Source organism: Microtus ochrogaster, linkage group LG4 (genome assembly GCF_000317375.1).
Source record: "Microtus ochrogaster isolate Prairie Vole_2 linkage group LG4, MicOch1.0, whole genome shotgun sequence".
NCBI lineage: Eukaryota > Metazoa > Chordata > Mammalia > Rodentia > Cricetidae > Microtus > Microtus ochrogaster.
In genome coordinates, this window is record NC_022030.1 from 64,017,332 (window position 1) to 64,032,007 (window position 14,676).

At 41.6% G+C, this 14,676-nt stretch overlaps 1 protein-coding gene across 2 annotated transcripts in view; it reads right to left on the reverse strand.

Annotated features, from left to right (window-relative positions):
- Positions 1 to 14,676, reverse strand: part of Dgkd (diacylglycerol kinase delta) — a 100,714-nt gene that overhangs the window by 53,230 nt on the left and 32,808 nt on the right. For both annotated transcript variants that reach the window (XM_026786257.1, XM_005361728.2), the window contains exons 2-3: positions 13,713 to 13,823; positions 12,218 to 12,298 (exon numbers count right to left, since the gene is read on the reverse strand). In XM_026786257.1, coding sequence (XP_026642058.1) covers positions 12,218 to 12,298; positions 13,713 to 13,823 — 192 coding nt within the window. The remainder of the gene's footprint in view (positions 1 to 12,217; positions 12,299 to 13,712; positions 13,824 to 14,676) is intronic.

The following is a 14,676-nucleotide window of genomic DNA, read 5'->3' on the forward strand; positions in this document are numbered from 1 at the left end:
GTTCATGCCTCTGATCCTAACTTTAAATAGGAAGATTATATGGGATCAAGGCTAGTCTGAGCTACACAGTTTGAGGCAAGCCTGTGCTACTTAGTGAGATCCTGTCTCAAAGTACAAGCGTGCATGTACGAACTGGAAATAGACTCATAAATACACAGTCACTGGACTTTTGATCAAGGAGTCAGTCATAGGTAACTATGGAATGGAATGTTTCTCCAATAAATGCTTCAGGGGAAAAGCTGACATCCATGTAGAAAACAGCAACTCTGTACCTCACAACAAATATAAAATAAACTGTGTACAGATCGAGGCTACAAAACTTCTAGTGGAAACAAAAGGGATCTTTTGGGCAGAACTTAAAAAGTTGACAAATCCAATTCCACAAAAGACTTATTCTAAAGATGCCATTAAGAAAAATAAGATGAGCCGGGCAGTGGTGGCACATGCCTTTGAGTCCGAGGCCAGCCTTGACTACAGAGCAAGTTGCAAGACAGGCCCCAAAGCTACAGAGAAACCCTGCATCAAAGAAAGGGGAACAAAAAGAAAGGGGCATCATGATCCCTGACTTCAAACTCTTCTTCAGAGCTACAGTACCGAAAACAGCCTGGTACTGGCATAAGAACAGACAGGAGGACCAATGAAACTGAATAGAAGACCCAGATATCAAACCACACATCTTCAAACACCTGATCTTCGATAAAGAAGCAAAAAATATCAAATGGGAAAAAAGACAGCATATTTAACAAGTGGTGCTGACATAACTGGATGACATGTAGAAGAATGAAAATAGACCCATATCTATCACCATGCACAAAACTCAAGTCCAAATGGATCAAAGACCTCAACATAAACACTTTTCCACACTGGAAAGTGGGAAGTACACTTGAACGCACTGGCACAGGAAACTACTTCCTAAACAGAACCCCAGCAGCACAAACACTGAGAGAAACAATTAATATATGGGACCTCCTGAAACTGAAAAGCTTCTGTAAAGCAAAGGACACAGTCAACAAGACAGAACAATAGCCTACAGAATGGGAAAAGATCTTCACTAACCCCACATCAGAGGTCTGATCTCCAAAATATACAAAGAACTCAAGAAATTGGACACAAAAAGATCACATAATCCAATAAAAAAAATAGAGTACAGACCTAAACAGAGAACTCTCAACAGAGGAATCTAAAATGACTGAAAGACACTTAAGGAAATGTTCAACACCCTTAGTCATCAGAGAAATGCAAATCAAAACAACTCTGATATTCCATCTTACACCTGTAAGAATGCCAAGATCAAAAACACTGATGACAACTTATGCTGGAGAGTTTGTGGGGAAAAGGGAACACTTCTGCATTGCTGGTGGGAATACAAGCTGGTACAACCCCTCTGGATGTCAGTGTGGTGATTTCTCAGAAAATTAGGAAACAACCTTCCTCAAGACCCAGTAATACCACTTTTGGGTATATATCCAAAGGATGCTCAATCGTGCCACAAGGACATGTGCTCAACTATGTTCATAGCAGCTTTGTTTGTCATAGCCAGAACCTGGAAACAACCTAAATGCCCCTCCACCAAAGATTGGATAAGGAAAATATGGTACATTTACACAATGGAGTACTACACAGCAGAAAAAAAAATAATGACATCTTGAATTTTGCAGGAAAATAGATGGATCTAGAAAACATTATTTTGAGAGTGAAGTAACCCAGACACAAAAAGAGAATTATCACATGTACTTAAACATAAAGCTTCCCTTCCTTCCACCCCCTTCTACCGTCTCCCATGATTCCCAAACTCCCAATGTACTCAGCAGATCTTGTCTTTTTCTACTTTCCATGTAGATAAGAGAAATATTTACTATCTTGACTATGACAAGTTTCAATATGTGTGTCCCTGAGCAGATAGATGTACATGAAAACTCACATACCTTAAATGTATGATGCATTTCTGTATCAATTAAGCTATAAAAATCTTTTACTCTCAGCATGTGCTGGCACACTGAAGCATTCATTAAAGAACATTACCAACCTTTCTGGTGATCAGTGTGACCATACAGCATATCATCCAAGCTAGAAAGTGTATGCAAATCAAAGTGGAATCTAAAAATAAGTAATGGTGTTATGGCAGCTACAACCAGTTATGTAAATCGGCATTGCCCTGGCAAATCAGTGAGCCAGTTATGGGTACAACAAACAATCAAACTAGTTTTGGTATGATTAGATTTTTCCTGAATAGAGCAGGTCCTAAAGTTCACTCTTCAGAAGGCAGCACAAGGCTGGCAGCAAATTGTACCCATGCTCTTGCCTGACACCTGAGAAGCAAGTCAGCAGGGCTGGGTGCAAGGCACACACCAAGGCCCCACTTCCAAGTTCAATGTCATTTCAGCCTTTCTGTTTGTTTGTCTGAAGTCAAAGAAGGTACAGAGCCACCTCCCCAATCCCCTACCCCTCACCCCGCTCCCAATTATCTTCCAAATGTTGGAGTGTCCCGATCCTCCCTTACTAACCTTTGCGGCCATGAACAATGAGACCATAGAAAAAGCTGTGCCAACTCTCTAAAGCAAAGTCCAGCAGGGCGGGAGTGGGCTGGACCTAGCCCTGGGTGCAGCCCTGCACAGGACACTTTTTACAGCAGGCTGAGTGGAGGACATCCTCACATCTCTCTGAGAGCTAGCACCAACAGCTCCTAGAGTTCTGTCTGAACACAGGACTCACACAGACTTCGAGTTTTCTTCAGATGGGAGGGAAGGCACACTGAGTCAGTAAACAGGGCTGGTAACAAGCTATTTAAAGAAAATAAATCAATCACACCATTGCTCTCTGAAATATTAGGCACTATGGGACAGATAGGATTTTTTTCACATAATTTTCTAAATAATGACACCATATTTCTAAGGTCAAAAACAATATAGACACAGAACTTGGCTCCATCACACCATAGGCACATTTATCCAAAAAAAAAAAAAAAGACACTTGGCAAAACAACTAGTTGTTAATTTCATAGACACTCTTAGAAAGAATACTATCCAAGGCCTTTCCACCTGTCATTTAGCAAAAATTCCTTCATAAAACCATTAAGAGTTTTGACTAGAACCAAATGGCAGTTATTCAACTGTCTGCTTTTATTTTCTCTGCCATTTGTAAAAAAAGACAAGTGAATATTAACAATAAACACACATTTTCATATACACACACATGCAACAACAGTCTGCTAAAAAGCTTAGATTTTGTCCACGGCAACCCTTCTGATAACCTAACCACACAGCACACCCAGACTCCAATCCACCCCACATCCACAATGCACTCTCTGCTCACCAAACCACTGGCTGCCAAGTAAACCTGTGTCTTCTCTCTGCTTAGAGTGACTATGAGAACTGGCCTAAGCCTAGCTTTTGAACCAGCTTTGGCCCAGGCATGGGTACTGCCTCCAACAAAGCCACACATTTGGTAAACACATGGTCACCAACCTGGCACAAGGCCTGGCCTTCTTCCTGCTTCTAGATCTGGAGAACACAGAATGAATTTTAAAGCACGGAATATGTTGGGTAAAAGTTCCTCTGCATGGTTCTCACAAGCTCCTGCCACTGATCAAGGTGGGCTCTAAACCATTGCCCCACCCTGTGCTAAGAGCTGGCAACCTCAGGCCCAACACTGCTGGGCAGGGCCGTACCAACATAAAAATGCAGGTACCTGAGAAGGTGGCTGAGAAGTAACTGGCATCTCATTGAGGTATGATGGCATGTGAGGCCATGGTTAGGCACGCTGGAGCCTGAGCTGAGCACAAAGAAGGACCCACTCCCAGAGGAGAAGCAAGGCTCCTGACTGTAGGGCAACAACACATGGCCTACAAGATGACTCCCAGGACCCTCAAATGCAGTTCTGTCTACCTCAGACCCAGGCCAACAGCCACAGGAACTAGGAAGTCTTTCCTAAGGGGGAAATCTGCCAAGTATGGACAGCTTTTCCCTTCTCCGAGCCAAAGTGATTGATTAGGGGTTTTATCCAGGAAATAAGAGAAATCTAAAGAAGCTGAGAAAGAAAAACGATGTTGAAATCTGGATAAAGGTCACAGTTCCTCACAATGGAACAGCCCTGATCACCCAGAGGCTGACATCTGCTGTGAAGAGATGAAAAACTCAGGGCCAACAGGGAGCCACCGCTTACCCACAACCCTAAAGGCAAAACACACACAGAACTACTGAACAATTCTTCCATTATAAAGCTCCTTTATCACTCAGTTAGCAATTAAACAAAGGTATCACCTACATATACTTACACAGTCCAGATCTTAAATTTATAATCATAATGCCTCAGCCTCCAGGTACAAGCTTACTTATCTCTTATTAAGCATATTCTTTTTGCTCCTACCATCCCTGTGCAGATCAGATTCCAGATTCTTTAGGCTTTGTGCTTTGCTTGTGAATGTATGCATATGAGTATGAGATGCATGCATCTGTGTACATGAGTAGAGACTAGAAAAAGGGTCTGTGGTATATCCTTGACTATTACTCTTCTTTGTTCCTTTGAGGCCAGGTTTCTCTCTGAACCTATGGTTCATGTTTTCTCAGGTAGGTTGGACGCTAGCAAACCTCAGAGAGCCTCATCTTCCTCAGAGCTGGGATGACTTGTACCAGTGACTGTCAGCTTCAGACTGAAGCTACATCTACTGCTGGTCCCTCTTGTTGAAATTCCTAGTTTTTGGACGGCACAACTACTGGTTTGACTGGCTTTCCAGCAGACCACCACTATGGGACAATTCAAACTCTGATCATATAATTTAGTTGTACAGATTCCTCTATAGTGACCCATACTCCATCAGCTCTGTTCCTTGGAAGAACCCTGACATTCATAAAACTCCTAAGAAGAGAAAACTGCTTTCCCGACATCCACTCTGACCACAGGTGTTACTGTTAGCTCTATCTATAAAGTCTGCCTCATTTGAAATCTTTTGGAATTCCAATAAATCAGACTAAGTGCTTAGTGTCAGCATGTTAAATCCCATTACTTTTCTGCTTAGCAGGGGCTCAGTCATGGTAGAAATGAAAGGCAGCAAATGTATAGAATATGCTTTGTACCAACCCAATACCCAACACCATGAAAGGATCCTAGTATTGCTCCCATCACACAGATAAGAAAACCTAAAAAGATAAAGACTCTTGCCCTCGGGCACAGAGCTAACAAGGAAGATTTTCTTAAATGGGACATTGTGACACATGCCTGTAATCTCAGCACTCAAGAGACTGAGGTTGGGAGATCACAAGCTCCAAGCTAGCCTGGGCTACATAGTGAGGCCATGCTTCAAAAAACAAATAAACAAGGAAGATCTCATAAAACTTAGGGATCCTGTTTGGTCCTTCCACCATATTTCCAAGGGAAAAAAGAGTTTTGAGCCCAAGTCTGAGAACTCACTCCTTTTTGTGTACAGTGGGGTTACTCTGACCTAGTTATTTCAGAGAAATTACCACAAGGATATTAATACCCACCAGGTCTCTACCACAACAGCTGCACAATGTGGCCTTATGACCAAGTGCTGGCTCATGGTGGAGTGGAGGTAGCAACCAAAAGTACCAAGCCAAATTCTGAGGATATCACATAAGAGTTTTACCATGGGCTCCCTTTAGAAGTCTGGTGACACACGGGGAAGCTGTCTCTAATCGACCTGCAAGACAGGTGGTGGGAAGAAGTACTTGGGTCAACAAAAAGAAGCTGCACATCTGAGCAGAGAAGGCAGAGAGACAGAAAGAGCTACTCCGCAGGGGAAGCCACATTAACCGCCACATATGTCCCTTCCTTAATGTGAGACACTTTTCTAACAGTAACTTAAATGACTAGCCAGACCCCCTCAGTTCAAGTGCTAGGAGGAGTTAACTTGCAAACTGTAACATCTGACATGGTAAAAGACTTACCGCTACAGATAGCACATGTTACAGAAGCTCGTGACAGGGAGACATTTATCACAAGCTGGTAAATAAAGCAGAATACAGAATTACACTTGTATGATGTAACACACCATACAGCAAACATCATAAAGCAAAACAATGTTTCTCTTGGAAAAACTAAAGGGGGGAATAAAGCTGCTGAGCCATAGCAATTTGACATATCCCTTTATTTTAAACTTGTTTTAAAATCGTTACTCTGATCTAAACACTTTAAGAAAAATGAATAACTAACTAACCCATCCATGGAGCCCAGTACCTAAGAGGCACAACTGTGGTTTTCAGAACAAACAAATGCTCCCAGACTCTTCTTCCCTAATTGTAGTGCTTTGAAAGAAATATGCCCCCCATAGTCTCATAGGAAGTGGCACTATTACGGAGTGTGGCCTTGTTGGAGTAGGTGTGGCTTTGTAGAAGGAGATGTGTCAATAGGAGGTGGGCTTTGAGTTCTCAAATGCTCAAGCCAGATCTAGTGTGACATTCACTTCCTGCTGCCTGCCAATCTGAATGTAGAACTCTCAGCTCCTTCTCCAGCACCATGTTGGCCAGCATGCTACCATGCTTCCCACCATGATGATAATGGATTAAATCACTGAACTGTAAGCCATTCTACAATTAAATGCTTTCCTTATAAGACTTGCTGTGGTCATGGTGTCTCTTCACAACAATAAAACCCTAAGACATTCATTGACTCTTCCCACATCTCTCTCCCTGCAAAGGACCCACATCCAGCTCTCTCTCCTCTCTCTCTCCTCTCTCTCTCTCTCTCTCTCTCTCTCTCTCACACACACACACACACACACACACACACACACACACACACACAGTGCCTGGTTGTGTTTGGGCTTTTTCCTAGCCTGCTTACTATTGACTCTATAACTAGTTATTTCATATCTCATGTGAGACATCTTCCAGAAAGTGGGAACATTCATTCACCAAATACTTTTCAGGTTTCCAATACAGATCTTGCTACAATATAAGACTGTTGGGGGAAGAAAAAGTAAAATCAAAATTTTCAAAAATTTACATGTTTTCCAATTTATTTGTTTTAGAAATCTGGTAACCAGTATAAGCCTTCCTTGCTGTCAAGTGAGTACCACATTCCCCATGAATAATCAAGTTTTTGAATTTGCTTCTGTGCACAGACATACACAAAGAACCAGTGCTGTTCCTGGTTGCCTCGAAACTGCCTACCCAAACATGAGGACCCTAAATTTACCAGAAAGGATCCAAGAAAGAAGCAGCCCCACATCCTCATGCCCAAGCTGGATGAAGGAACAGCAAGACCTCTAAGTAACTGCAATCACTCAGAGACAGTCAGCCCAGAGGTAAGGTGCTAGGACCCTAAGCCTCTCTTGACCTCAAACTTAAGACATCCTAAAACAGTGTCACCAAGGACACCCATTACTAAGTGATGATTCAACCTCACATGAGTGGAATAAAGTATCCTCAAGAGAGGTCCTAAACCTGGCTATACCTCCCAAATCCTAGGCAGCCTTGAAATATCATTTGTAAGTTAACTTTAGAATCCCTAGAGGTAGTACCAGCAACTTTGGAGTCCCAAAGGATGCTTCAGCACAGCTTGGTACTACTCTGAAGGAGCAGAGGACAGCTTCCTAAGCACAGCACAGGCAATGAAGATTTCACTTGGGTAGCTTCACATGATCTCCAAGAGAAGGACAGGGTCTCCAGAGGATACAGGGAGGCCCCTTCAGACACAAGACCAGCAGGCAACTGTGCATCTAGCACTTTCTAAAAGCAGTGGCGGGAGCAAGATCATACTAGGACATGTTAGAGCAAGCAAAGATGGTAGACAGGAGAACAGACCCTCCAGTAACATCAAGAATTAAGGAGCCACTCAAGATTTATAGCACTCCTTAAACTGAGCTGAGAACAGTTCTTTTCAAAGATTTTCTATTTCAGGAACATTCCAGTAAAACTTGTCTTTCCTCTTTAAGGTTCAACCCAACTGGTATTGCTTCTATGACCTAAGGGGTCAAATGATATGGCTATATGGCCTTGGGTGTGGTAAAATTGAGAACAATCTACAGCAACTGTGTTCAGTTAGATGTTACTCAGCAAATATAAAAATTGTAATATTTCAGAAATGTAATAATACCAAACTAGAAGAAGCTCCAGTTAGGAGCCAAATGATATAATAAATTAATTTACTGTTCTTGCTTCCCCACTGACTACTCAGTGGGTACCTATCATCCTGATACTAACATCAACCACTTTACCAAGACTTCATTGTACTCATTAATTTGGAGCTCCAGGCAACCCCAAAGACTTCATTCCTTAGATGAAGAACCTGATGCTCAAAGTCACATGATTCACCCAATATCATCAGCTAGTAAGGTTGAGCCAGGACTTCTTTCGGCTTTCAGAGTCTAGACTTTAAACACTATGTTTTATTGTTTCAAACTAACAAAATCTCTTTGTTGCTTCAGTAAGGGAAGAAGAGAGGCTGGAAAGATGGCTCAGTGGTTAAGAACATTTGCTGCTCTTGCAGAGGGCCCAAGTTCTGTTACCAGCACCCACAACCATCTGTGATTCTAGTTCCAGGCCCTCTTCTGGCCACCATGGGAACCAGGTACCCACATGGTACACATATAAACACTCATATATATAAATAAATGAATAATCTTTTGTTAAAGAAAGAGCAGGGAAAGTAAGGCAGGGAGAAGGAGAAGAAGAAAAAAAGAGAAGAGAAACATAGCCTGCTATCCAGGTCCTTTATCTGGTGAAGAAAACAGTCAAAGGCAGATTCTTAGGTTCCTCTGGGGACTTACTCTGGTTTTATTCTCCCAATTCTCCACAAGGATATAAGTTTAATAAAAAGAACTCCTCTCCCTGCTTGCTGAACTTTGACCCTCAAGTATGTGGCCCAGGGAAGCTCTGAAAAATCACCTGTTGAATCGATGACCAAGCAAAGGTTCCAAAGAACGAAACAAAGTCTATGACCAAGCAAATAGACACAAAGTCACAAGAGGACTTGAGCAAAATACTCCTAAGTTACAATAGATTAACAACATTGCCATTCAAATTTCTCATATTTACAATGAGTAAACTTAAGTAACAGATGCATATAAATACAATGGAATGATAAGACATGGGGAAAATTAAAACAGTGACAAATACTGACTCATAAGAGAGATCAAGAAGTTGGCCAGAGCTGGTATGTTATACATGGAAATTCACGAAATGACCAATGCATGAAGATATCATTGAATCAATCCTCAGCACCCACATCAGGCAGCTCACAACCACCTGGATCTCCAATTCTAGGGAGAATCTAATGCCTCTGGTCTCTTTCAGCGCCTGCACATATATGCACATAATTAAAAAAATAAAATAATTTTAAAAAGCTAGAGAGGTAGCTCAGAAGTTAGGAACGTGCTATTCTTTCAGAGGACCTGAGCTGCCATGTCAGGTACTTTCACTCCAGTTCCAGGGAATATGGATACTCTCTTCTAGCCTCTGTGAGTACTACATGCACACACAATGCATAAGCTCACATAGGCACACACATATACATATAAATCTTTAAAAAGTAACATTTTTAAAAAAGAAAAAGAAGACATTGCCTGCAGTTCCAGCACTCAAGAGGCTAAAGCTGGAGCATTAACCTAAGGCCAGCGTAGGCTGCATAGTAAGTCCCAGGCCAAACTGGGATAAAAAGGCCCTATTAAAAACTCTAAAGAAGGACTGAAAACATGGTTAAGGACTTAAGAGAACTTGCTGCTTTTTTCAGAGGACCCAGATTTTATTTCTAGAACATACACGGCAACTCACAACTACCTGTAATTCCAGTCTCAAGGGATTTATTACTCACCAGGCATAGACATGGTACACAAACACATGCAGACACACTCTCTCTCTCTCTCTCACACACACACACAAATAAATAAATAAATAAATAAATAAATAAATAAATAAATAAATAATAACTTTAAAAAACTATAAAAAGGGTTTGAGGTAGGTGGTGGTTCACACCTTTATTCCCAGCATTTGGGAGGCAGAGACAGGTAGATCTCTGAGTTCAAGGCCAGCCTGGTCTACAGAGCGAATTCCGGGACAGCCAAGACTGTTACACAGAAAAACCCTGTCTCAAAAAACAAGGTTGGGGGGGGAGGAATGGGAGGTTGGGATATAGTTCAGTGAGTAAACTATCATGCACAAAGTCCATGGCTCAATTCCTAGTACATCAGAAAATAAAATTAAAAAGTAAATAAATGAGGCCAGCGGTGCAGGCGCACATCTTTAACACTAGTACTTAGAAGGCAGAGGCAGGCTGATTTCTGTGAATTCCAGAACAGCCTGGTCTACAAGAAGGAATTCTAGAACAGCCAAGGATACACAGAGAAATCTTGTCTCTAAAAAAAACAAACAAACAATTAAATAAATCACATATGGTGTATGCCTCTAATATCAGCCTTTGGGAAGAGAGGCAAGAGACTCACAACTAGTCTTGGCTTCTTTTTTCTATTTATTTATTTATTTATTTATTTATTTATTTATTTATTTATTTATTTATTTTATGAAACAGGTTTCTCTGTGTAGTCCTGGCTGTCCTGGAACTAGCTCTGTATACCAGGCTGGCCTCGAACTCACTGAAATCCACTTGCCTCTGCTGCCTGAGTCCTAGGTGGTCTTGGCTTTTTATAAAGTCCAGGTTAGTGTGGGCTGTAGAAAATCTCTCAAGAAAACAAAGCAAACAAAACACAAATCCAAGAACAGTTCACCTACATGGTTTAAATGCCTTTCCCCAATCAGTGAGTAAACAACAAAATTAATGGAAAAGTACAAATACTCTAAGGACAATGGAAATGAAGAGAGTCATGAGGAAAGCCCAGCTAGTTAAATAAACACAAGGTAAAGCCTACAGCAATTACACCAACACAAAATACAATGGGTCCAACATCAGCATCAACAATTTATCCACAGGCCTAAAATAATCCCAAACCAACACCTAAAAGAATAATCTTAGAAATTAGAAGACAAATACTGTGTATATGAGCTAGCTTAGTCATAAAAATATAAACTTTTAAAGGTGCCACTGGGCAGTGATGGCTCATGCTTTTAATCCCAGCACTGAGGAGGCAGAGGCAGGCAGATCTCTGGTCTACAGAGTGAGTTCCAGGGCAGTTGAGCTACACAGAGAAATTCTGTTAAAAAAAAAAAATTCCAATGCCACCAGTAGAAGTAATCCTTGATCCTGCTAAAGTCAGCCTGTGACTTTATAAAGTCTTAAAAGAAAGTGCTATATAAATAATGTGCATATCTAGATCAACTATGAGAGGAGAGAGTCACCAAAAGTTTTCAAAAGAAAAAAAAAGTCTGATTTCAAGATGCAAAAAAAAAAAAAAAAAAAAAAAAAAAGAATCAACAAAGATAAACCCACGGGGAAGCCGCAGGCTTTCTTGGGCGATAGAAGCATTTAAAAAAAAAAAAAAAAAAAAAAAAAAAAAAAGGCTGAACCAAGATGACACCAGAGTGAGTAGCTGGCTGCCTTTGAGGTCTTAGAACTTTGACCAAAAAAAAAAAAAAAAAAAAGGTATTACATAATTGTTACAAATTTGGAAGAGAACGAGTTCAAATACAAAAAAACTATATCAAAATATTAATATTCTACTGGGCGGTGGTGGTGCATGCCTTTAATCCCAGCACTGGCGAGTCAGAGACAGGTGACTCTCTCTGTGAGTTTGAGGCCAGCCTGGTCTGCAGACCGAATTCCAGGACAGGCTCCAAAGCTACAAACAAACCCTGTCTCAGGAGAGGAAAAAAAAAATTAATACCCTATGTTGTAAGCTGGGTGAATTATGGTCAATTTTCATTTGTCTTAGCATAAATTTTTCTGGCTTTCTCAAATTATCAGAAAAATAAACCAGATGTGGTGGTATACCCTTTTATACACCTTTAATTTAATCCCAGCACTTTGGAAGAGACAGGCAGATCTCTAAGTTGAAGGCCAGTTTGGTCTACACAGCTGGTTCCAAAAAATCAAATAAATAAATACACAAATAAATAGTCTCTGTAAAAAAAAATGTTAATATATAAGCAGCAACACTTTAAAAACATTTCATTTAGACCTTGCTTTGGCTTACATTACCGAATTCTGTTATTCTCCAGTCACAGCCACAGTACTGCCTTTAGCATGAAATTCAACATTTACCAGAAATCCCTTCAATCAGGAAGGGTATAAGAAAGTCTGAACTACTTCATGCCACATTCCAATGAGAAAGAAAAGCAATCTTGGAAAAGGGTGTGTCTTAGAATCTTACCGTGAAACTGTTGTTGACATTTTTGGTGCTGGATTCTGCCACGCTGGCATCAGTCAGGTCTACCTCATCAAATATGATCGACTGGAGAGATACAAACAGAGGGTCTCAGGTAAGCCAGGGCAGACATATTCCAAGCACTGGTGGTGCTATCCACCACTCTTCCTACCCATCCCTACAAGCCCAGGTTCCTTGAAAACTCAGCATTTGATCATTCCACCATGTGAAACTCATGCAACCACCTGCCTACCTGCCTCTTCCAAAGAGCATGGATCACAAGTATTTTGTGACTTTCAATCCACAGAGTTCATCAATGGGTACATTACAACAGCAATGCTGACATTTCTTTCTATACTTGTTTTTGGAGCAAACAAAACCAGAGCTTCCTTTTTTAAATTTGAGACAGTAAGTCAAGGTTCAGAGTCAGAGGATCTCTCTGGCTTGGATTTCTCCAGCGAGCACATTTAGGAGAAAAGTTCCAACTAAAACAAAAACTACAGGGAAAAGAGACAGGCCCTAATAGGAGGAACCCAGCCATAAGGAAATCAGGGAATAGAGCACAGGAATTTAATATTAGAGAGGCCCAGTCAGATTTAGGGATGCCCTGAGTTCCCATCCTCTCTCCACTAAGGTCCAAGCCACACCCCCTCCTCCTGGAACCCCTAGAGAAAAGATTAGCAACTACGAAAATCTTCCCCACCCCCACCAATAGGACTGAAATAACCATAGCTGTGGTCAGAAGCCTTTCTAAACATGTTGCCTTGTTCCATTTCTAATTTCAGCAAACTAACTCTCCAGGGATGCTTTGCAAAATGACTTCTTAATGCCCAAGTATCAGAACTGCCACCAATGCTGAGACAAAAGCACAGGTGTTAGGACTACCAGCCTGCACACTGGGATTTGAAATCTGACAGTACATTCACTGGACCAGAGCAGCAGCATCCCAGCTGCTCCTCTGACAACATCTGCCTGCCTGGGGAATCCAGCTTTGAGTCTCAACATAGCCAGGAACTTACCACCCAGGGCCAGCTGCTGGGAAGCTTTGAGATAAAGACCTGAATATTTCTGCTCACACACTAAGATGCCCAATGACCTGAGGAACTCTTAGCCCGTAATAAAAGATCCATGAGCCTGTGATACCCTTCTTTCTGAAAGGAAACTAACTGTAATAAAGTTAGTTTTGTGACCATTTTCCATTGTTAAGGGACATGAACAAAAATAATTTTTACAAGAAATAAAGCATGCGTAGTGACAAATAAAACCTGACACCTAGTATTATAAGCCAGATAAAAATAGGACTGTAGTTCAGTGGTAGAATCTGCCTAGCACATCCAAGGCCCTGGGTTCAATTCCAGCATGATCAAAACAAGCAAAAGAACAAACAATAAATAAAAAAAAAAACAGCTAGAAATAACTGATTTACAAGAATTCATCCTATGCACAAGTGCTCAGTCCCTAAATGATGGCTCCTGAGTTTGATCCTCTCACAGGGCCTTACCTTTGCAGTTTTAGCATAGTACAGTGTTCGTCCTCGAAGCTTAAAGTACCTCCTTTTGGATCGTTGGAACGAGTTGTTCTGTTTGGTCAGCATGCCCTCTTTAAGGATGGTCTGAAAGCATAGAAGCACACTGTGAGCTTGCATTTCTGAGGTGCCCGTCGCCCTGAAACACTCTGTCATGACTGAGGAGCAAAGTGTGCCTCTAAAGGGCTAGGCAGCCTACCAGAACGGTTTTCATTCTCTCCCAGACCTTGACCTCTATACAGGCTAAGCTCTGTGCTGCAAAGCGGGGATAGAGCATACCAGTTCTCTAAGGGACCACAGAATACCTGTGTTAGAGACCCAAAATGTGTCCTAGCTATGCCCAGCAGATTAGCAAAAGGGAAACTGAGGTTCAAAGGACTCCAGGAAGTAGCAGCTGGGGACAACTGGGACACAGAACCAGCAAATTCTCCAGCTTCAGTATTTGGTATTTTTCAGCTATTCTTGGCCCTGCCTTTGTGTTCTCTGGCCTCCTGCCATTTCTCAGAATCCTGTTGCCAAAACTGTCCACGTCCATTGCTCTGGGTTTCAGTGTGGCTCCAGGCCTGTGTTCTGCTCAGTCCTCTGCATCGCTCTGAGGTCAGTATAAGCATCTAACACTCATCTCCCCCACCTCCCCATGATACTGATAAGCCCATTATATTACAGAAAATATTTCCTTCTCCCCAGAGAACTTCCCCTGCTCAGTTAGAACTGTCCTCCTTCATTTGTCCCATGTACTTGGCTCCTAGTGGACACTGAGCCCTACATACCACTTGGAACTCAAATGCTCAAGGAATGGCCAGATGCCCTGAACCACTAAGTCACTAATACAGTCAACATTAATAAACAGGCTGGGTATAGCTCAGTATAGAATGTTTGTCTAGCATGCTCAAGGCCCTGAGTTGGATCCCCAGCATTGCAAAGAAAAGACAATAAAACC